Source organism: Artemia sp. Qi Xiang Cuo, chromosome 7 (assembly GCF_049724085.1).
Source record: "Artemia sp. Qi Xiang Cuo chromosome 7, ASM4972408v1, whole genome shotgun sequence".
Taxonomy (NCBI): domain Eukaryota; kingdom Metazoa; phylum Arthropoda; class Branchiopoda; order Anostraca; family Artemiidae; genus Artemia; species Artemia sp. Qi Xiang Cuo.
The window spans coordinates 63,154,494-63,179,748 of NC_142800.1; the positions used below are offsets into that span (position 1 = coordinate 63,154,494).

The following is a 25,255-nucleotide window of genomic DNA, read 5'->3' on the forward strand; positions in this document are numbered from 1 at the left end:
ATTTTTAACTTGTTTTATTTAATTGAATTCAATCGTGACGTCCGAATTTATCTTAGTCCTGAGACTTAATGACTGAATGCGAGGAAATTTTCCAGCTAATCATAGCACCACTGCTGAGCTTCGAAGTAAGTTTTCTCGAAAATTATTTTTGTTCTGAAATTTAAAAATTGACCTTACGTGGTAAGTAGATTGGGAGATATGCAAAATAGAGGGGGGTGGGGCAATAGGCACATTAGAAGGTATCTTTTTATCTAGCAGAAATTCGAAAAACAATTCGAACTTCATGTTAAATGTTGTTATTTTTTTTTTCAATTGCATGTTTTTTGAAACTTATTTCCAAAATCCAAATTAACAAGCTCTGAGTTTTTTGGGATTTGCTCAACAACTTTACTCTCCAGGGACACATTAATTCGAAAACACTTCTTTCGTACGAAATGCAACTCAAGTTCATATCTGATAAGATTTATTTCCAAGAAAATGACTTATCATAAGTCAAGATATGCAATTTACTAGTCAGAGTCAAAACAAACACAACAAAAAAGGAGAAATATAATACAGAAATATACAATATAACACAGCAAGCATTAGATTTTGTTTATCCCCTCTGTTTTTTATTAATCTTTTTAATTTCCTTACAATTTTGTTATTATCAGCATTTTTCAGGCATTTTTCCATGGAGAAATCTTGCCAGATAATTTGTTCCCTACTGAAATTACCTTCATCGCAAAAATTCTTCCCACTAACAAGTGCCCCAGACACCCCCCCCCCCCTTTAGAAAACACTCCCTTAAAAATGTCTGTATGTTTCCCTTAAAATATCCGTATGTTAAACACCGGCTCCCGTGTTCAGTACAGACAGTATAGCCTTTTAAACCAGGCTTGTGGACAGTCTCCGCCCCTGTCCCCAGTATCTCAAGATTTGTATGATTTTCCTGTCTTTTAACTATATCCTCGTTATTTTTCAATGTTTTGAGCTTCTTTTCAATTTAAATTTACACCCCCCTCCCACCCCTTTTGAAATGAACACAGTGCATAAACCTGAAGTTTGAACACAGTGCATAATATGAAGTTCGAATGGAGCTTCAAGTGTTACAAATTTAGTAAGTTGTTGAAGAATAGTTCCTTTTTACATTTTGCAAAAAATCCTTCCCGTGGACTTAGTCTAATGGCCTACCGTGGTGACCGTCAGTCCGCCCCTTGCGAACGTGGACGCGTCCACTAGGCATAATTTTTTATATTTTAGGGGCATTTTTTTTTTTTTTTTTTTTTTTTTTTTTTTTTTTTTTTTTAACTCTGTAATGTCATTTGGGGTCACTTTCGTGTTAATTTCGTATGTTTCTATGTTTTGAGCTTTTTTTTTGTCAATTTAAACTTACACCCCCCCCCCCCACCCCATTTCTTTCTAAAATGAACGCAGTTCGTAAACCTGCCCTGTGAATGAATGTAAAATTATTCTGAACCTTTTATTTATTTTTTGTGGAATATAATTTCATAAATATATTACAATTTTATAACTCTTCAATAGTGTTTAGCTGTATATTTTCCAGAACACTTTTAAGTTTTCTCCAGCCCCCCTCCCCACACGTTCCAAAGTATAGTCCTTCTAATGAATTCTACGACTTTACGTTCCTTCCGGTTTTTCTGGTAGGTAAACAGGTCATTACACTCTTTGCCAAGAGGAACGAGTATAACTTGATGGTTGAGGAAACGGCAATGCCCCTCAAATTTTGGTAGTCTTAGCTAGTTCCCAGACCCCTGTCGCTTACTTTGAAGCGAGTACTAACTGTTCAGCTAACAGGGTTGACACGAAGAGAACTATCTTCGCTCATCTCACCTTGTTTTGCTAAAATTACCATTTTCTGTGACAAAAAAAGAATTGGGAAGATGTTCTTTTTCTCTGTATATGTATCCAAAATTAAGGCAAAAAGAATATCTTCAATAAAAACAAGCCTAATATAAAAACCAACTTGCAAAAAAATTTAAAAACTAGCTTAAGGAATAAAAAAATTTTGATATGCAGAAAGCACAAATTTTCCAAACCACAATCCTGTAAACTTCTTGGGATTAAAAGAATTTAGGCCATGATGGTATTAAATTTCATAAACTATATTTGTACTTTACCTTTATACACCTTTGACGAACCATCGATGTTTGAGAATGTCCTTTGGAGTTGGTCGATAATTTCTGTTCCCATTCAGACACTGGAATACCAAATTCATAGGCAAAAGTGAAATGTTATTATCATTCATCATTTCAACAATCATTTCTTTAGGGTTTTCTCGTTCACAGGGTACCAATCCGATTAGGAGTGCCGCCAAAATTATCCCCAAAGACCAAGTGGTAACTGGACCGATCAGGTAGTTTTGAAGGCCTGCTTCAGGAGGAGGGTTCCTAGGAGCCCACCAAATATATTTATTTGCTTTTTCTAGCGATTCAGCTAAACCAAAATCAATAAGTATAACATTGTCACTTTCATCAATAAGTAAATTATCACATTTCAGATCTCTGTGGGCAATACCAGCTATCTCTAATTTTGAAACTGTTGCTACTATTTGCTGAAAAAGATGGAGAACCTTGTTTTCACTCAAAATTTGATTTTTGAAAATATATTCACCCAGTGTAACAGAATCCCGATGGTATTCTGTTACAATCCAGCATTCTTGTTCAACTATGTAACAATCAATAATCTTTATACATCCATCTATGTCTTTTACCTTATTTAGAAAGAACACTTCTTTGGGTATACTTCTACCATTGTCTAGTTCAATCATTTCAACACGGTCTAAGTTGATTTTCTTCACAGCAACGGGTTCCCAATTCCCTTTTTGAAGTCCCAGGAAAACCTCTCCATATGATCCTCTGCCAAGTTTCTTGGTAGTTAAATAATACTTTTTGTAAAACTTTTCCAGATCTGTTGCTGGAAAGTCGTACTTTGGTTAAACCGGATAAAAAGCTCTCACCTTTTTATGTACATTATTTGAAAAAAACTACGTTTTCTAAAGAGTTAAAGAGGCTGAGTTACAAGGTCGAACCTTAAAACGTACAGGGATTAGGAGGCACAGTTGGGGCTGCCGCCCCCAAACCCCCGCTTTCGCAGCCTTTAAATATAAAAAAATTTAAACTGAAAGTAAGGAGCGACATTAAATCTTAAAACGAACAGAAATTATTCCGTATATGAAAGAGGCTGTGCCCTCCTCAACGCCTCGCTCTTTACGCTAAAGTTTTTATTGTTTAAAAAAGAGTTGTGAGAAAGTCAAACTTTAGCGTAAAGAGCGAGGCGTTGAGGAGGGCACAGCCTCTTTCATATACGGAATAATTTCTGTTCGTTTTAAGATTTAATGTCGCTCCTTACTTTCAGTTTAAATTTTTTTTTATATTTAAAGGCTGCGAAAGCGGGGGTTTGGGGGCGGCAGCCCCCCAACTGTGCCTCCTAATCCCTGTACGTTTTAAGGTTCGACCTTGTAACTCAGCCTCTTTAACTCTTTAGAAAACGTAGTTTTTTTCAAATAATTTCTGCACGTTTTTGTACAGTTTATTACTTATTATTGCTTGACTAACTGTTAGCTGATCGTGTCAGGAGTTAAAGTTGGGGGCTGCCGCCCCCCAAACCCCCCGCTCTTGAACATTCTTGTGTTAAGGCTTTTAATTCCTGAATACTCAAATCACGTCGTACAGGGTGCCTCCTAATCCCTGTACGTTTTAAGGTTCGAACTTGTGACTCAGCCTCTTTAACAGCCCCCCAACTGTGCCTCCTAATCCCTGTACGTTTTAAGGGTCGACCTTGTAACTCAGCCTCTTTAACTCTTTAGAAAACGTAATTTTTTTCAAATAATTTAAAAAAGAAACTGAGTTTCTTTTCAAAGTATATAAAAAAGTTGCTCTGATGGTGAATCGAACCCGAGTTTTCCGAATAATGTGTCTGAAGTCTCAGCCGCTGGACTATACAAACACAATAGTAATTGTTGTTTAGCAAATTGAAGGTATTTTCGACGCAAGCAAATTCCCAAAAATCTTGCTATGTGGTTTTTGGAAAACAGGGAAGGAGTGATCAGATTGAGCTGAAATTTCGACGATAAGCTCCCAGGCCCCAGGAAAGCTTATCCTCTAAATTTCAGCCCGATCAGACAACGTTAAAGGGGGGTTGTGGAGGGAAAAATTAACATGGGCTAATATAGGAAAACGAGGTTTTTCGTAAATGTAAATTCGGGGGATAATTTTTTCGGTCTGAAAATATCAAAAGGCCCTAACAGGTCGAATTCTGCTTCGAATGAGTCCTCATTCAACCGGATCCGTTGCCAACTGTGGCCTGTAGGCGTGGCTAAGAAAAAAAAAAAGAGATGAAAATTAAGTGGCTATATTTGGTTTTTTGAAAACGGGGACGGAGTTATCGGATTCAGCTGAAATTTCGCGGATACGCTCCCGGGCCCTTGGAAAGCTTAACCTATAAATTTCAGCCCAATCGGACAACTTTAAAGGGGGGCTGTGGTGGGAGGGTCGAAACGTCCGGCCCAGTTTACCCCATGAAGATAAAGTCGGAGGAGGATGAAATTTTGCAAGTTTCTTAGTTTGAGCTTGGGCTACAAAATGCAATTACCGCCGTCTCTCTGCGACCTCTAGGACCTGAAATCGCTTAACATTGTGGTGGGTCGCCTCTTTATAGAGGCACAAGTGTGCCTCACAACGATGAGGGATACGAATGACATTGCATTATTTATCTCTGCTGTCTCCGCCCAGTTTTGCTTCTGATGAATGCAAGCTCTTGGCATGCCGCCAAAAGGTTACGTCACTCACTGAGGACTATCGAGAGATTATAATGTTTCAAGCTAATAAAATCTGCTGTCTCGTCTTATTAAAATTAAAGAACAGTTTTTTTTTTTAGGAAAGTAAAGAAAGAAGTTTAAACTTAAAACGAACAAAAATTAATACGGCCGATCTAATGTATGTCGATAAAACTTAATTAAAGTAATCCTAATGTTAAAATTTCTGTATGTGTGTAGAATTATAGAAGAATAGAGTTGTACTGAAACCACAAAATAATATAGTATTTTTTGTACGGTAACATTAAATCATTGAAGGAAACTTTTAATTGTATAAAAATAAATCATCTTTTGATTGTTGCTCAATTTTTTTCGTTTAATTTTTAATTAATTCTGCTCACTGAGCTCAGTCCAATGATTGACTGTCTTTTTGTATATTAAATGTACTAAATAAAAAAAACAATTTTTTTAAAATGAAATTAAGGAGCAGCACTAAAACTTAAAAATAAAATAAATTATTAAGTCTATGAAGGGGTTTCCCCCGCCTCGATACCACTCGTCGTAATCGAAATTTGTTTGATAATTTAAAAAAAATGATTTTTATAATTAAATGACTGCGGTGTTTAAGGATCAATTTTTAAAGAATTGGCATATAATTAAAACATTTGCTTATTGAGCCAGCTGTTAGGAGGGAGCACCCCTCTTTACGTACTTTATAATTTCTATTCGATTCAAGTTTTAATATAGCTCCTTGATTTTAGTTGAAAAAACTGGTTTTTTACATTTATTTTTGACCGTTTTCAAATAATGCCAGGAAGTATAGCCCCACCACCACGGAAAAATCCCCCTCCCACGGAAATATCATCTCGACAATTCAATCTTGGTGAAAATTTTAACCCGACAATTACCCTCCACAATTCTAACGGAAAAGAGAAAGTAAGACATATAAAAGGAATTTTTTTATAGGAATTCTGGCAAATTCCCCCAGTGTATAATGTTCCCTGACAAGTTCATCCTTTAGAAACATCCTTCTCCATTGAAAATTTCCCCGTGGAAAAGCCCCCCGTCGGAAGTTCGTGGCCACCCCCACCCGAAAATGGTTGTATGCTTCCCAATAACAAATAAAATGCGTAAAAGATGGGCAAAATTTATGAATTAAATAACATTCCCCTGGGGCTGTGGGGGGGAATCATGTATTATTGGGCCTTTCAGCTATGATGAACAAAATGGCTATCTGAAAATTTTATCAAACGATTTTGGGAAAAAGAGGCGGGGAAGGAGGCTTAGTTGCCCTCCAATCTTTTCGGTCACTTACAAAAGGCGCTAGAACTTATCATTTCCGTTTCGAATGAGCCCTCTCACTATGTTCTAGGACCAATGGGTTAATACGATCACCCTTGGGATAAACAAAATAAAAAATAAAATAAACAGGCAACCGTGATCCTTTTTATTCAAAAAAAAATACAGAAGTCCGCATTTTTTCAGATAGGAGCTTGAAACCTCTGCAGTAGAGTTCTCAGACACGCTGAATCTGATACGCTGTTTTTGTTTAGATTATATGACTTGTAGGGGGAGTTTACCATTTTTTTAAAAAATCAGGCAACTTTTCTCAGGTTTGTAACCTTAGGTGCGTAAAATTTAACTTAATAAAATTTATTTATTTGAAATCAGTATAATAATCCGATTGTTTTGATATATCCTATTACTATGCCACCTAGAAAAAGAACAGCAATAATTTTGAACAAATTCACGAAAAAATAGCACCATCTATAACAGCATCTATAGGCACCATCAATGGCACCACATATATCATTTTATTAAGTAAATGAGTCCTAGGGTCTAGCAGACAATTCTTTTTAACTCAACTTTAACTATTGCAATCACGAGTAAAACAAGGACAACTTTGAACAGAAAGAAAGATACTCTTCCAGTAAAACTGAAATAAACCAACCTGCTTATATTCTAATCAAAAGATATTTTGTTTGTGATTGGTATAGCTAAAATAAATGTTGACACACTCCATAAATAAAATTTGTACTTATTTGCTAATAGAAAATATGTATAAGTCTTCAGTTTTTCGCAATTTTGTTTTACAAGCTTTTTCCCGATTCTTCACTATACAACCTCCCCTTGTCTCCCCCTTAGAACTAATTATGTATTTATCTGAAGGCTGAATGACTGCTGGAATATTTCGTCATAAAAAAGCACCCTTTCAGGTACCTTCCACAGTCACTAAGCACAGAACAATCAGAGATTCCCATTGTAGAAGTTTTCTAAAAAGGGCACTAGTCCTCTCCATTTCCATTCGAATGTGACCTTTTTGAAGATTCTACGACAACACTTTCTATTAAAAAAACCTTATAAGCCCTCAGGGCATAACTTGCAACCCTTGCCCTGGAGCTGTGGGAGGGTTGTCATCCTCAAATACATAATTTCTGGACCTTTTAACTACGTTCAACGAAAATGCTATCTAAATATTTTGATTGGAAGTATTTGGGGATATGATGGGCGTGGGGGGCATTTGCCCTCCGGTCACTTATTAAAGAGGGCACTAGCCCTCTCAATTTCCAGTCCAATGAGTCTGTTTTGAAGTTTCTACGACAGTGCTTCCAAGAAGAAACTTAAATTCCCCCAGGGCATAACTTACCACCCTTGCCATTAAGGTTGTGGGGGGTTGTCATCCTCAAAGACTTAATTCCCAGACCTTTAACTATACTGAAGAAAATGGCTATCTAATAATTTTCATTGGATGTGTTGGGAGTGTGGGTGGGCGTGGGACGGGGTTAGTTGACCTCTAATCATTTTCGACTATTAAAAAAGCCACAAGCTGTTTCATTTTCCGATTGAATCTGCCCCTTCTGAAGCTTCTACAACTTCTTCGATACGAAATGCCCTGGTCTAACCTCTCCCCCCTAAAAAAAATACATTGTGACTATATTGCTGTTTACCTAGGCTCCTAAGTAAAGAACGATTGTGGCACAATGTATTATTTATTTTTTTCTTCATACCCGAGCACTTCCTATCGAAGAAGTTTTCGTAGAAACTTCGAAAAAGGCTCATTCGATTGGAAATTGGAGTGACTAGTGCCCTTTTTAATAGTCGCAAGAGATTGGAGGGCAACTAGCACCTCTACCCCCATCATTCCCCCAAATACACATCCAATCAAAATTTGAAATAACTATTTTGTTCAGCGTAGTTAATTTCCAGATAGAAAATGTGTTTTTGAGGAGGATACTCCTCCACATTCCTCGGGACAAGGGTTTTAAATTATGCCCAGAGGGCATATAAGAATGATGTTGGCAGAATGTATCATTTATTCTTTTTTCCTTTTGAGCAGGGTGCTTCGTATCGAAGAAGTTGTTGTAGAAACTTCGAAAAGGGCTCATATAATTGGAAAATACAGCGCCTTGTGTCCTTTTAATAGTCGAAAGTGATTGTAAGGCAACTAACATACCTTCAACGCCCACCATTTCCCGAAACACATTCAATCACAATTTTGAGATAGCCATTTTGTTCAGTGTAGTTGATTTCCAGATAGAAATTATGTTTTTGAGGAGAACACTCCCCCACAGCCTTCAGAGCAAGGGTTATAAATTATGCCTTGGGGGCATATAAGGCTTTTATAGAAGGTTTTGTCGTTGAAACTTCATAAAAGGCTTATTCGATTGGAAATTCAAAGGGCTAGTGTCCTTTTGAATAGTCGCAAGTGATTGGAAGGCAACTAGCCCCCCCACGCCCATCATTCCCGCGAACGCATCCAATCAAAATTTTGTTCAGCGTAGTTGATTTCCAGATAGAAATTATGTTTTTGAGGATGACATTCCCCCACAGCCTTAAGGGCAAGGGTTGTAAGTTATGCCCTGGGGGCATATAAGGTTTTTTTTTATAGAAGGCGTTGCAGTAGAAACTTCAAAAAAGACTCATTCAATTGGAAATTCAAAGTACTAGTGCCCTTTTAAAGTCAAAAGGGATTAGAGGGCAACTAGCCCCCCCCCCCTCCATGCCCATAATTCCCCCAAACACATCCAATCAAAAATTTGAGATTGCCATTTTGTTCAGCGGCTTAATAGTAACCGAAACTCTAAAAAACGGATTTTTGATACCAATAGATACATCAGAAGAATCAGAGTTTTATGCTGCATTCGAATATATAGGTTTCATCAAGTTTAGTCTTACTCATCACAAGTTACTTGCCTGAAAAAATTTTATGTTTAAAAAAAAGGAAAACAACCCCCTAAAGTCATAGAACTTTAATAAAAAGTTCACCATTAGATTCAGTATATCAGAGAACCCTACTATAGAGGTTTCAAGCTCCTATCTGTAAAAATGTGAAATTTTGTACTTTTTGCCAGAAGAAAGATCATGGATGCGTGTTTAGTTTTATCATTATTATTTTTTTTCCCAGGGGTGATCGTTTCAATCCAGTAGTCCTAGAATATCGTGAAAGGGCTCATTCGAAAGGAAATTAAAAGTTCTAGTGCCCTTTTTAAGTGACCAAAAAATTCCCGATTTCTGTATCAAAAATAAAACACAACCAATAATTGGCAGTAAACTGTAAAAAAAAATCAGAAATTGGTTGATTAAATTGCACACTAATCCAAACATTTTGTTTACAAATAGGAATTGAAAAGAAGTGCTTGTACTGTGGCACAGTTAAAACCCTATGCTAGGCTTTAATTTGTTTATTATTAAAATTATTCGACATTTTAAATTATTGGTTGTTGAGTTACCTATAAAAGTATATTATAGGTAACCTATAAAGGTCATCAGTTCTACGGTTTTCATAGCGGCTTCTTCGAAAAAAAATCTTTAAAAAACTGACAAGCTCCTTCCCCCTGGGAAGGGGGAGAGGGGCTACTTATAAAGCTAAGAGAGGAAAGGAAATAATAAATGAAAAATAAAACCATTCTTATTGTGAATCCCTTAAAAATAAGGACACTATAAATAGCCACCAAATTCTTTACGTAATGAAATTGTTGGAAGTTCAAGTCAATAATAAAACCAAATTTGCATTTTGAATAGCCTCAAATCAACTTTTGATCTTTTCTCTCTTGTTAGTTTTTTTATGACAACTGCCCCTCAGATAAATATTAACTGGACCTTAATATATAGGTGTACAATGGCACTGCTATTTATACAATGAACTCAATAGCAAAATTATGCCCAACATTTTTGACAGCCCTTTATATTGGAAGTACTGGCATTTTCTGACAAAATCTGTGAACAACTTTCACTAGGCCATGAAAACTGCCAACTAGCATGGCTATCAGGCTACCTCACTTTTTGCATGCCGGATATACCCTATACCCTTTTTTCTCAAGCAGAACTAATAGCAGAAGCAATAAGAGTAGCATTAATAATAACAGTACTGTATTAGAAGTAAACAGTAATGGCACTCACATTACACTTTTTTGTTTAGAAAAGCATCCCCTCCTCATCCCCTGATAGTTTCAAAATAATCCTTTAAGCCATTTGTAAGATATTTCTGATACGTCCTGTTGATAACCTGCACGCGCTTGTGATTTAATTTAGGCTATCATTCCCTTCAACACTCCCTAACCGTCCAAATTAATACCATTATCCTTAGTAATATTAGTGTTAACAGCAGGAACAGTAGTATTAGTACTCCTCCTGATCGATTTTAACCACGCTCTTTCAACTTAGAATTTTTTTGTCAGTAAAGACTGGGTGAATCAAAATCCTGCGTGAAAACAGCGGCAATAAAAATTACTCATGATGCTATTGACGAATGTTGTTCATCGCAGCAATTTTGTGTTTATTTTGAGGGGAAAACATCTTTTTAATAGCGACACTATTTTTTTTTTATTAGTGGATAAGTTAGTGGATATACTAACGTAAAATAAAAACCGATCAATCAGAGTAATAATCTACCCTTTTTAATACTATCCCAGTTTGAATCCTTAGCAAATTAGTAATGGGCAAACCCCGACCCTTAATAACCCAAATTTCATAAACGAGTTACAGGGATAGTCCCAGCTTAATGTGGATATACTATACAACTATAGATATACTATCCAATATAGATATACTATCAAAAAGATATACTATCCAAAAGATATACTGAGGATATAGATATACTATCCAAAATATGTCTGATAAAAACATGTTTCGTCAGGTACTGAATGAAACAAGCTTAAGGCCTATCATGACGATTTCACAAATTATTGCTATAAACTTAGTGAATAGTGCGAAAATCTAAATGTTATTCTCTTGAAAAGTGTTGTAGTACTACTACTACTTGTATTGTGTATATACTGCATTTTTATAGCTTAATATACCATCCCCCCCCCCCCACATGCTCTGAAAGTTTCAATCTAATACTATAAGCTGTTCTTGAATTCATTCTAATACGACCATGAGACAGCTTGCGTACTATAACGTATTATATTTTCTGTTAAGATACTCCTCCCCCCAAACATTTTGTGAAAATATATTTTTAACACCTAACGCCTGAATTGTAGCATTAGTAGTCGTTGGGGTAGTATACATATCGTAATCTTTGGTTTGTTCAAACTACCCCTTTTCATACAATGACAGTTTCACTTCAATATTCTAGGGTATTACTAAGATATAGCTGTTGTGGTCTTTTCATAGCCTGCATCCACATAGCGAGTTTCCATTTGGTTCATTATCCTCTTCAAAATTCCCTGTAGATTTCACTGTTTTACCCTTAGTTTCAGTAGTACCAGTTTTAATCATCGTAGTAGTAGTACTAATAGCCGCAAAGCCTTTTATTAAGTATAATTTGAATCTAGTAGTTTTTTGTCTTCTCACGTACTGATAAGCTCTGATACTTTGCTTGGTGATCCTCTTTTTTAATATGTCTTATATTATCCCTGTGTAGCTTTCTTTTTTGGCATTATAGATTCAAAGTTCTGTACCGTGAGTAAAATGTGATATATTTAAAATACAAAAAATAAAATTCCTTTTTTCTAAAGATAATTCCGACAGAAATTAAACGTCTCCTAATTGAGTTCAAATACCGTTTCCAAGAGTCTGAATTCTTAATCAGCATAAAGAAAAACTGCCTTTTATTTCCAACCAAAACTCGGCACTAATCACGAGAGATGGTTTTGAATTTCGCCGAGAAGATTGGTAATAAAAAAAACTACTAAATACAATGTTTCTTAGGAAGTCTAATTTATAAGAGAGTGTGAACATTAGAATCATCAGAAATACTTAAAACAAATTATTGGACGAACAGTTCACATAATGTAGTGAGTTTGCGAACATAATTACAAAAGAGCGGCCCCCTCCACAGGACTTGGGCCAATCGTGAAAAAAGCTAGTAATGCGTAGGAGTTCTATTTGTGTGATATAGTGAAAAAAACTGTTTTTCGTTTCAATAATGAATTGTCTCTATTGCTATCAACATTATCTTTGAGAGCCAATTTAACCTTGCCTTTATCATTGTCGTTTGAAGTGAATCATTGCTGTACACCTAAATATGTAAGTCATAATAAAACTATTGCTTTTCTACTTGTCTATTTTATATGTCTGTATCTAGTCGCGCGACAGGTAATTAGTTCCTATGTCTCCAAAGTACGTTCCCAGAGATCTGATCTCCAGATAGCTCAAGGAAAAGAGGTTACATTTATATAGCTACACATTTTATTTTCTCTCAATGATTGAGGGAGCGGCACGGTCATAAATTTACTTTACTCCCCTTTGCTGTGGTGCGATCATAAACTTAATTATCTCATTATTTTTATAGCTTGCCTAGCCTATTAAGTAGCCTAAGAAAAATCACCCCGAAAGAACTGGCGTGATCGGTACACCACTTTAAACATAATATTACATATGGCACAGCCCTTAGCGTTCTAAGTGGCTCTATCGGAGAACTTATAAGGTGTAAGTTCACAGACTTAAAGTAGTATTACGTTTGACGCAGTCAATCTTTATTACCACAATCAACATATAGTCATAAGTTGTTATCGCTACACATGGCGCAGTCGGAAATTGGAGAAAATCAGGCGAACTAATTAGGCTATAGACCTTGTAATTTATATTTAATTATTGGAGAGATAAAGACATATAAAAAAAGTGATTAGGCCTATAACCGATAATCTATTACAGGAAAACCCTTTAGAATATCTCATAGGAGATAATAGCCTCCCTCAAAATAGGTTAAGTGAAAAAATAAATTTAATTTGAGTTATTTAAACGCAAAAAAAAAATGTCACAAGAATTAAGCGAACTATTAATGGCGCAAAAGTTGGTCGTGAAAAATATAGAAAAAGCAAAATCAATTCCGCAGTACAATGGACAATCAGATATCGACGAATATAATATCCAATTGGCCCACTTTGTAGAATTAACAAAATCAGAGCTATAAATATTAGGCGACATGTTTCTATTAAGATTAAAAGGCCATGCCTTAACCTTTCTAAAGCAAATTGAAAAAACTGTAGCTGATGACGCCAGTTTGCCAATAAATACAGTGGAGAAATTATTAACGGCATTTAAAAATAGATTTATCGAAACCAGTTCCACAAATAAATTAAAACACGGTATGCTTTGACCATTCGCAAAACATAAGAGAATATCTTGGTAATATACGCATTTCAGTAGAGGCAAAATACGGAAAAGTTTCAGGAGAAATGTATAAAAAATCATGCTAAATACCTTTTTGCAAGAGCTACCCCCAAAACTATATAGAATAGTAATATCCAAAAATATTCAGACGTTGGATCTTGCAGTTCAGGAGGTAGATCGATTGATCGAAGTTGATACAATGGTGGCTAATCACAGTAAAGCATAAATAAATAGCCTAGGCGATTCAAACTAGAGCCTAACCTTCAAGGGCGATCAGGCGTCTCCCAATTTCTTTTCAAGGGATAACTACCCAGTGCCACAAAGAAATAAAACGCAAAAACCCGCTAGGCAGAAAACAGTAAGTTTTCAGCCTGTCAAACAATTTAGTTATGAAAATAAGCCTACAATAATAAGATGCTATTTTTGTAATCGACCTGGGCACATCGCGAGGGAGTGCCGTTATGTCCCCAATCGCACACCAAGAATTGCTGTCGGTAGTACGCAAAATTATGGCAACCATTTGTTCGGAAGAACAAATTTTAGCGCCAGTTGTGCACTAGGCTATAGCCAGGGAAGATTGTGGCAATCAGTACCTTACAACGCGTACCAACCAATTTGTTTTTTTCCCAGGGCTGATCGTATTGACCCAGTGGTCCTAGAATATCGTGGGAGGGCTCATTGGAACGGAAATTAAAAGTTCTAGTTCCCTTTTTAAGTGACCAAAAAAAATGGAGGGCAACTAGGCCCCCTCCCACGCTTTTTTTTTCCCAAAGTCACCCGATCAAAATTTTGAGATAGCCATTTTGTTCAGCATGGTCGAAAATATGATAAATATGTCTTTTAGGGTGACTTAATCTCCTGAAGTTCCCAGAGGGAGGGCTAAAAGTTATGAACTTTACCCAATGTTAACATATAGTATTGGTTATTGGGAAGTATACAGAAGTTTTCAGGAGGTTTTTTTTCTGGTAGTGGGAGGGACGGGTGGGTCGGTGGTTATGTTGGAGGATCTGTTCATGAAGGAAGTTTTCATGGGGGAAGGGAAGTTGCCATGAAGGGGGCGCCGGACTTGCCTGCATTATTTCTTGGTTATTGGTAAGTATACAACCATTTTCAGGAAGGTTTTTTTCTGGGGGGGGGGGGGGCTAGAGGAGGGGGTTACTCTGGAGAATATTTCCATGGAAGATGTTTCTTTGGGGTAAGAGACGTTTCTATGAAGGGGGTGCCGGATTTCCAAGCATTAGAAATTAAGTCGATCATTAGACGATCAGAAATTAAGTTTTTTCAACTGAAATGTAAGAAGGAATATTAGAACTTAAAACGAACAGAAATTATAACGTATGTGAGGGGGTTCTCCCCCAAGTCAATACCTCGCTATTTACGCTACAGTTTTTTTTTAGTGCTTTCAAAATAGCTATGTATTCTAATTAAACGGCCTTTGTGATTCAGGGGTTTGTGAATCAAAATTTTTTTAAACTTTTAACGTAAAGAGCGTGGTTTTGACTAAGGAGAGAACCCCTTCATATACGTAATAACATATACGTAATAAAAAAAACAATAAAAAAACAAGCGATACGGCTCAATAGTAATCGAAACTTTTTAAAACGGAATTTTTATGTCAATAAATGTATCAAAAGAATGTGTTTATAATGCTGATCCTAAATATATAAATTTAATTAAGTTTAGTATTACTCATCAAAGGCTACAGGCCTGAGAAATTTTACTCGATTTTTTAAAGAGGGGGGAAACATCCCCTACAAGTGAAAGAATTTTAATGAAAATCACACCGTCAGAATTCAGCGTATCAGAAAACCCTATTACATAGGTTTCAAGCTAATATCTGCAAAAATCTGCAATTTTGTATTTTTTGCCAGAAGAAAAATATACGAATATAGAAGTTAGTTACGTAAGTTAATTTGTAAAGACATCCATTTAGCAAAAGAAAAGTAAAATTTTTTTGCAAATAAAAGCTGCATTAACTAAAAAACGATCAGAAATTAAATAAAAAAAACAAGTTTTTTAAACTGAAAGTAAGGAGCGACATTAAAACTTAAAACGAACAGAAATTATTCCGTATATAAAAAGGGGCCGTCCCCTCCTCAACGCCTCGCTCTTTACGCTAAAGTTTGACTCTGTCTCACAACTTTATTTTTTAAAACAATAAAAAACTTTAGCGTAAAGAGCGAGGCGTTGAGGAGGGGACAGCCCCTTTCATATACGGAATAATTTCTGTTCGTTTTAAGTTTTAATGTCGCTCTTTACTTTCAGTTTAAAAACTTGTTTTTTTTATTTAATTACAGACAAGGACCAGGCGTATTACCGAAATTTCTGGAACCAAGAATCGAGATCAGGGATCCGCATTGCCCAGCGGATCAGGCCACTGTGATACCACATTGTGATCAATTCCTTTAAAATTTAATAAGTAATTCCTAGAAGGTAATATACCTTTAAGGTGATAATGCCTGTATAGGTAAATAGTACCTAATAATTTAAATTATTGTTAAATAATAATTTAACACACATTAAATTAATCTTCAACTTTTTTTTACCACTGTACAAGTTTATTATTTGCTTTTACTTACCTTTCTTCTAGAAGTTGGCAAATTACAGCAATGGCAACAGAATCTGTTGATTAGTTTTCTGCTTTCCAGCTCTATGTTAGTTTCTCTACTAGTAGTTTTCACTTTCTGCCTCGCCGAAGAAGAGGAAGAATAGTAAATTAACCTAGTCTTGAACTTTCAGTTTGATAAATTAGTTGCTCGCCTTCATTCTCAAACTGATAGGTTATGAATACGATTTTAGAAACATTTTTACATGTGAATTCTTGAATTTTATTTTGCATATAGACTTTTGACACTTCAAAACAAAAAGAATGTCTAAAACAGCAATAAAAGAATTTATTAGTAGCTCTAAAACTATACACTAGTAAAACCTAGTAAAATACAGAGCCACTTAAACGGGTGATTTTTAAGAGTACACAACATCATAGACCATAAAAACTAAAATAAGCACTATTAAGAAAAAGCAAAGAAACATAACACCAAAAACAAAATTCAACAAGCTTGCTTATAATTTGACCATTCAAGAGCGCAGGCTTTCATACTGGAAGGACTGCCTCCGACTTTTGTATGGCAGCGAGCTAGGCCCAGGCGAACTAATGAATTACGAGGTACCCCGTCATAAAAAAAACATTGATGATGATAAATGCACTCGGGTTCAGTATTAAAAATCGACTGAAGCTCCTCGGCCACATATTGTGCCGTCCCGAAGGCACGATATTCTGAGACGTCTATGTCTGCAAAACAGCCCCCTCCTGGAAACGTAAACCAGGAGGACAAAAGAAGAACCTTGGGAGGATTCAGGAAACACGGTCGAGATGGGACAAAGACTGGCTGAAGATCGCCGGAGAAGCTGCAGCCGACAGCTCCAATTGGTCGTCAGAAGTCATCCCAAGATCCTTTGGCGCGGGGCAGGACAGTTTATCGTCTGGTTCCCGCCGAAAGTAATTTCAGTATTAAAGCGGACCACGTCCAGAAAAGTGCTTTTGAGATATGGGACCCAAAGTCAACTGACTAAAATCACCTCCCTTTTTCATGGGTATAAACCAACAAACAAAAGGTTAGGTCAATTTACTAAGATAATTATGGTAAAAGCTAAGACCAATACACGCATTATCAGGAAATAAATAACGATGAAGGCAACTCTGCTTTTCCCTCGTAAACATCAACAAGAAGAACAATAGGGGATTCTTTTCGCAAGACAGTGGAGTTCTATATTTGAATGAATATTTCGGCCATATGTCCAAGTGACGTCCTCAGCACAACACAAGCGAATATATATATATATATATATATATAAAAAAAAAAAGAAGAAACTTACATTAAATTGCGAAAAAATAAAACTAAAAGTGTTTTTAAAACTTTTTAGAACAGCCGCATCATTACTTCAACTAAGTTCAACCAGGACTCTTTTTTTTATCATTCAAACGAAAAAAATTCAAAGCTAATCTTGCTTTTTTGGTAGCAAGCCTCAAAGGCCTTTTGGAAGAGGTTTTGAAGTTTCTTCTATTTATTTATATATATATATATATATATATATATATATATATATATATATATATATATATATATATATATATATATATATATATATATATATATATATATATATATATATATATATATATATATATATATATATATATATATATATATATATATATATATATATATATATATATATATATATATATATATATATATATATATATATATATATATATATATATATATATATATATATATATATATATATATATATATATATATATATATATATATATATATATATATATATATATGCATATATATATATATATATATATATATTTGCATGTGTTGTGCTCAGGACGTCACTTGGACATAGGGTCAAAATATTCATTCAAATATAGAACTCCACTGTCTTACGAAAAGAATCTCTTATTGTTCTTGTTGATGTTTAATAAGGAAATAAAAATGAACTGGATCCGAAAATAGTAAAACAAAAACCAGACATAATTTTTTTCGAGCAGATTAAAGCAACATAGTGCCTTTGGAAGGTTTCTGTGATAACAGCTGAAACGAGTATCAACAGTTGAAACTGCAATGACAACTGGCCATTAGCATAGATAAATTATATGAAGACTAGCATCTTCTTCTTCCTAAGATGGAAACGAGTAGCTTCAGAACCTCCAACGAATGTCAGATGAACTAAATTCAACAGAATTCTAAGAAATTATAATGTGGTATATTGGGCCCAATTGATGGTACCCTTATAAAACTATTCCATTTTAAAATTAGCTTCACCAGTTTGATGTTTAATAGAAAACAAAATACTATTTTTTTTACGGATATAGTATTATACTCTTATAGTAGTTAAGAAAAATAAAAAGTTAGTTAGTTAAAGACAGACAATAATTCAAATATAGTTATTTGTAAAAATAGACCAGGTATTTCCTCTTCCTTTTGTTTGAAAATCCTTGTTTAAATCTAGCGTCATCCGTTTCCTAGGTGACACTAAGGTCTTTGCACTACAGTTTCTTCCGTTTCTAGCTTCCTAGCATTTATTTATGCCTACGTATTATAATTTGGAGATACTCTGATACAAAAACAACTATGTAAATTAAAAAAAAAAGACGTACACGTAAGGAATTGAATCCCGAAACATGTTCAAATATGAGTAAGAACAAGAGAAACATAAATCATTCAAAGTAAAAAGAACAAACTATATCCAAAATAAAAACAAGCTAAAAACGGAACGAGCATATATCCGCTTTCTAATTACACTGAAACCTGCACGGTTTATCAATTTTTAAGTATACGTGGATACTAGTGCTACTTTTATCTCCAGAGTGACCAAACATTATAAAACACAGTACTGAAATAAACTAATACGGAAACGATCGGCAATTACACTACAGTCTGAGACGATAAAATCACCTATCTAAAAACGTTTAACAAAGCTTCTACAATAAACAGAAATTAAAACAAGACTGATAATAAAAACAACTCATTAAAATAATATCATCCAATAAAAATAACATCAAAAGTATTTAACAGCAATGACATTCCACTTTCAGGGGGGTTACTTTTTAAATTAACCCTAAACTACCCAGATATAATCTACCACGAATGAGGATAAAAATGCTAGCCAATCCGTCTGTCTGGAAGAAGGGGAAAGTTGATTGTTTAAATTTACCGTGTTCACTCAAACGCATGCTATTGGCGATTTCTGTAAGGACTCAGTGAGGTTTCTAGAGTGTGCTGCTGCATCACTCATCCTTATAATGCCCACACCATCCATGTAAGTTAAACGGGGTTTATATTAGGGGAAAAACTAAACTAAACTAATTCAACATTTTTCAAAGATTCTATGCCAATTATACTTATTTGCAGCATTCAGCGACGTCTTTATTCCAATTGTAAACTCGAAAAAGCAGCCAACAAAAATTGAGATTTCTGAACTGACAAAAAAGCATTTGTCTGAATTCCATTCAGTTGGATAAAACCTTTTAGCAATCTAGACAAAATGCTAATCCCTATTTTAACCCTTCAGAAAAGGGTTTATTTCAAAGCTAATTACAAGCTTAAAATTCAAAAATATGGACTGAAGCCCAAACAGGAACATGTGTAGGTTATGTATTAAGAGATGGAACATAACGGGCATAATGTCCAAGTGACATGATGGCATTATAAAAAATTCCATTATTTAGAACAATTGAGCAAACAGTAAAATTAGTGCCAAATTAGTTTTTTTGATCATAAAAATACATACTTTGCTACTTTGCTTTGAGCCATGAATCAAATGTACTATTAGGAAATACAAAAATTACGCAACCTTGGTGGGTAGGATCCCAAGCTGTAACTAAACTCCTTCCCCTAAATTCAAATGATAATTTTCTTTTACTTCCCATTTTGTTTGGTCATTGAAACACTGTTACCTGGAAGCTCAGGTGAGTAAAACTTAAACTAAAAAATAAACATATTTTTACAAGCATAGACATAATCTTTCTGCAAATATCACATTACCAAGCTAATAAACAAAAATTTATGTTTAGTTAAGTCCAAAACATATTATCAACTAATAGGGTCTGATATATAAACATAATCTATGTATTTGACTTCTTCGAATTACTTGATATGTTCAAGCAGGACAAACAAATTTCAATAAAAAAAGAAGCTGAAACTAGATATAGCGTTTAACCTCTCATGCTCAGTAACAACGACAGCAAATCACTGAGAAAAGTTCACCGACAATGTAAAATGCTCCAATTATACATAATCTTATTCCATATAAAAGGATAAAATCAAACCTCGTTTGGCAAGTCTATGGAAAATAATGAGTAAATTGAATCCAGAAATTAAATGCTTGGGAAGAATTATTTTTCATTAGAAGCAAGTTTTTCGGATACATAGGTAAAATCTTTCTGTGGTAGTCCTTCCCACCAAATTTGAGAGAATATAATGCCTTTGTGCATGTATATTTCCCAATACATATGTATAAATCGCTAGACAATATCGACAGTAAATCACTGTGCAAAATCCACTAACAACTACAATACAGAATTAAATTCTAGCAAAAAAAAAGATAGAAAGAAAAGAAAAAAAAACAAGTCAAACATTATGGGAGGCTTAGAGACTTAAAATAACACCGAATTTGACTCTACAATTCAACGTCCATTTCACAAAACTAACACAGTGCAACAGAGAAGTTTTCTTTACGAAAAACACGAGGAAGGGTTGCGAAAAAACTCATTTTGAATTCGGAAGGTCGCAAACAAAGCAATTATATTAGCTTGAATATTTTGAGACAGACTACATTACAGTTACTCATTTAAGTTTCTTGCTATGTATCCTTATATATTTTGATGCGCCCAAATCAACGTTTTTTCGCAAACTTTTTCCCCAAAAAATTGCCTAAATTCTGCTAAATCGCACCATCCCCAAAAAATATCACACCAATTTGCCCAAAGGCAGCATACAGGAATGTAGGACAAAGAAACTATTTGCAGATTTCACATCCCGACTCTCAGCCTGGCTATAAAGCTATTGCTTGGGCAATGTAGCTGAATCGGGACTATTTTTGCGCTTTAGCTGACTACCGTTATATTACTTTTTAAGATGTTTTTTTTTTTGCACCTTGCAAGTACTATCTTGAATTAGTGATGGCACAATACCTCCCCAGTTTCCAATGTTTTCTGGCCAATACTATAAATCACATTTTCAATTCAAATTGAATCGCTGTTTAGCTAACACAGTTCAAATTAACAGGCACAGTTTTTCTTTTTAGGCGCGTCTTCATTTAAAATTAATTCCAACACCTTCAATTAAATATATTCACAAAGAAATTAACTTCGAGTGTCCAGTATCTGGGCTCGATAGATCCAATGGCATAGTGTTTGGATTCCTGTTTTGTGACGAACAGGGAAATGATCCGACCAGTGTTGTCATTGCTGACGTAACAGGTGTTAAACCCGTGCCACCGGCCAAATCAACCGTTTTTGAGAATTTCTGTTCGGATGAGGTTTGAACCGAATGCACACTTTAATTTTGTTTGTTTTAGCTTTAATAGTAGTTTATTTTCGTTTCACTGGAATACTGGTTTTGCCAGAGCATTTATTAATTTTCTTTATTTTTGCTTTCATTTATTCATTCCCTGCAATTTATTTTTGGTGATATTATTTTTGTTATAGGGTTTTGTTTTTATTGGTTTTACACTTGGAATTGCTTTTACTTGTCTCGTAAAAAGTTTTGTATTATGCCCCCAAATTAATTCTTGTTTGCATTTCGATTAATATGGCTTCACCATATCCATCATATCTGGTGGTAAAACATCCATGGTATTTCTTACAGCTGTAGCTGTGAAGCACTAGTATGCCGAGTGCAGTTTAAATTTTATAAAGTTTCCAAGCTTGCTGTGGTCTTTTACTCTGTTTGTAAATTCATTTCTATTATCTTAATGTCTTTTGTTAGAATATTTCCATTCAAAGGGATCAAATTTGCCGTGGAATTTAAAGTCATTTCCGATTATTTTATTAGTAGATTATTTGTATTTTTACCTCCTCTTCAACCCCACCCTCAGACTTCAAGTTGGAGGCTCTCATAGTGACTGATCGCTCTTACAGTTACAGTTTGGTTATCAGATTGATTCCCAAGATGATGTAGATAAAGTATTTTGTAAATATGAGCACATAACTGTCAATTCATCTGGATACTAAACTGTAAAAGAGAGCTACTAGCGGAAACACTTTAGGCCTATATCAAAATAAATATGCTTAGCCCCCCCTTCTTCACTTCCATCCAACAATACAATATTTGACGTTTACTAGTCCCCTTACGCTTAAAGAAGGTTTTATCTTGATCCCCCTTCCAAACTCTTTCTAAGATTTTGCAAGTTGAATATTTTGAAAATTTGTGTGAACATATGGTGTCTTGATGTTATCGCGGCCGCGGGTCATTCCATAAGTATACCTTTGATAAAACCTATTTGGTATCCCCCAGGGAACGGCAATAAAGAGTTCCAACCCAATCAGAGAGCCGAGATCAAACATATCCCTATTTTCTACCAAAATATATTTGTCTACACCGGGTAATTAGTGGACTTTAGGTCTCCTAAGATTGAAGAGGTTTTTTACTTATTCCGGGTACATACTTCTGAGACATTTCACCCATTTTGAATAAAAAATGCTATCTAAAAATTATTGTGTGAAGTAACTGACATAAACAAAGGCACCCAGAAACACACTTTACCTTGTAGGACCCAATGAAAGACTTCATTAAGGCTTCCGCCATATTTAAGAAAACATTAGGAATTTTGTTTACGTTACATTAAGCCTGGGTTTACGTGCTCCTGACTATATTCATCCACAGAATGTGACTAAAAAAAGAACTATGTGGCATCATTTGCCGAAAGTTGGTTTAAGCCCCCAGTTTTAACAAAGAAAAATTATGATTCCATAGTGGTCGTGATGGTTTTTTCTGGTGATTTTGACCTTTTTTTCCAAGAATTTTTGGCATCCCTGAAAGACTCCTAATATGACGTAATATTCTGACAAAAATTGGATTCTGCGGAGTCCACTTTCTCAGATTTATTTTTTGTTGGCCCCTAATCTCCATCATTACCCCATTTTAGGTTAGGAAGGTAAGGATTTACGTAAGGACTAACATTTTGGTCAGACTTATGAGGTAATTAACTACGGTTCTGATGACGCAATAGTGCTATCTAAGTAAAGGGTAGAGTAAGCTGTTCATAATATTTATTTATTTAATTAGCATTTCGTTTAGTATAATTTGTCATAGAAAGTGTGGAAGGGGCTCTTTCGGTTGGAAATTGAATGTTCTGATTTCCTATTTATAAGTCAGAAGCGATTGAATGGCAACAGAACCATCAGCTTTGTCTCTTTTTATACCTCCCTCCACTTAAAGACATCTGATCTGAAGTTGGAGAATTAAATTTTGCTCAGTATAATTGAAAGTCCAATAACAAGGTCTTTAAGAATGACATGAATCCCACAGCTCCTGAGGTAAGGAATTTTCCCATTGTTTACATATAGGATTTTCTATTGGGTAAGGAAACATTTACCTTATTATTTTAATAGCTGGCAATGACTAAATAGTAGCTACAGTCGTTCACACATTTTTATGTTACCTGCGGATTGACCGTGAACCACAGAATTCAAAAGATGTTAGTATGTACTTTAAAGTGACGTTTTTCTTGTTGCAGTAGATAAGCAGAGAGGAGGTTAACTTCAGTATTATTTTCTTCACTTCCGTCATGGAATCAAACAAAATGGACATTTCATTACTACAGCTGTTCACGCGCCTCGTCGCGTTTACTCTAGTAACTAATGACGACCTAGAGTGGCTATTTCCAAGTACCAAAAGTTCAGTCTTCATTGACAGATTCTGGTGCCAGATTTTGGAATAATGATGACCGGTACTATAATGTATGTTCGCGGATCTGTCGTAAAAAGACTGGTTTTCATTGGTCCAGATCCTGGAATTTACCAATGAAGATTGGACTAAAAGTAAACTGTAGTAAAAAGGCTGGAACACGCCCTAAGTGACATCACAGGTTTTGACAAATTTCACTGGTTTTTAAAGCAATTTTTTCACAGGCTTTGGTAATTCGTGGTGGGAACACTGGTCTGAGAGGAACAGTGATAAGCGTATAAGAACTGTGCCGAGGGTGGTGGAACTTTGCTGAGCTTGGTGTAGCTGCGCCAAAAGGGGCAGAACTATGCAAATCGTGGTGAAGCTGTGCCAAGTGCTGTGAAACTGTTCCTGGTATCGCGAAAATGTGCAAATACCGGAAAACCAGTGCCAAGTATTTTGAAATTATGCGACACAAGTGGCATTCCGAGATGCAAACCTGGTGGTGGGATGTGGTAACCCTTTGGTTAGAATTCCATACACTCTTGCTCTTGTGTTTGTTGCCAAGATGCTTCTTTTGTGTGACACCTCCAAACCACAGTGTTTAGATAAAGGACCAGTACAAGGGTCTCATGAAAGGTACCTGGGACATAAGATTTAGTACTGTTTGTTTGATATTTCAGATTAGGTTTGCCATATGACAATTTTAAAGACGTAAAACAAATATATAAGAAACTAAACATATTTGAGGTTTTTTTTTCAAAGCTAAAGTTTACGATTAAGGATACGAGGTGTAGCACGGGGATTCAAAACGCTTAAAACAAGCGAGATTTGATTTGAGGATCGTGGTGATTCGTTTCAATCGAATTCCACAAAAAAAGTAAATACAAAAGATTATTCAAAGCAAAAGGTAAAATAGTGGGTAAATAAATAATAAGGACCTTTGGTCTTTAATGTTCAGAAAAATAATGTTAGATCACAATTTCAGTTTTTGCTGAAATTCCGTTTTTGGGTATAAATTATTTTTCTTCTTTGAGCTGCTGACGGCCTTTGAAAAACGAAATTTCCGGTCAATATCTACGAAATCATATTATTGAGTTAGGAATAAAGTGAATACAGCATTCGATACCTTTTTTTATGCTGCTTACGAATAAAAAAAGCATTTATATCGTAAATTAATTTCAGCCCCCCCCCCCCTATCTAGGCTATAACTAACCTACCCTACCCTAATCCTGAATTGCCCTATATAGGGCGGGGGGCTGAAACACATTTCCGATATAAAAGCTTATTATATTCGAAATCAGTATAAAAAAAAGGCATCGAATGGTGTATTCACTTTTGTCCTAACTCAATAATATGATTTGGTAGATATTGACCAAATTTCCTACTCTAAGACGCCAATGATTTTTGTTGACCACCCAAAGATGAATTATTGGCCAGCAATTTTTCGGTAGTCTTTTCGTGATTTTTAGGTGACTTCTGGTGAATTGGTTGCTTTTGGCAAATTTTTCGAGGAAATATTGGCGATTCTATTGTT

At 35.2% G+C, this 25,255-nt stretch overlaps 1 protein-coding gene across 1 annotated transcript; it reads right to left on the reverse strand.

Moving 5' to 3' along the window:
* Positions 1 to 2,121: 2,121 nt before the first annotated feature.
* On the reverse strand, positions 2,122 to 22,638 carry LOC148950559 (serine/threonine-protein kinase pim-2-like). The gene is made up of 2 exons (XM_089091899.1): positions 22,597 to 22,638; positions 2,122 to 2,929 (listed from the first exon to the last, which is right to left on the reverse strand). Exons 1-2 carry the CDS (start codon positions 22,636 to 22,638, stop codon positions 2,123 to 2,125), a joined length of 849 nt encoding a protein of 282 aa, XP_088948025.1. The 3' UTR covers position 2,122.
* Between the last annotated feature and the right edge of the window lie 2,617 nt (positions 22,639 to 25,255).

Coding starts and splice junctions, on each gene's coding strand:
- LOC148950559 (XM_089091899.1), bottom strand. CDS start 22,638: ATGGCGGAAGCCTTAATGAAGTCTTTCATTGGGTCCTACAAG. Junction 2,930..22,596: donor CTTTCATTGGGTCCTACAAG/GTAAAGTGTGTT, acceptor GTTTAACCAAAG/TACGACTTTCCAGCAACAGA.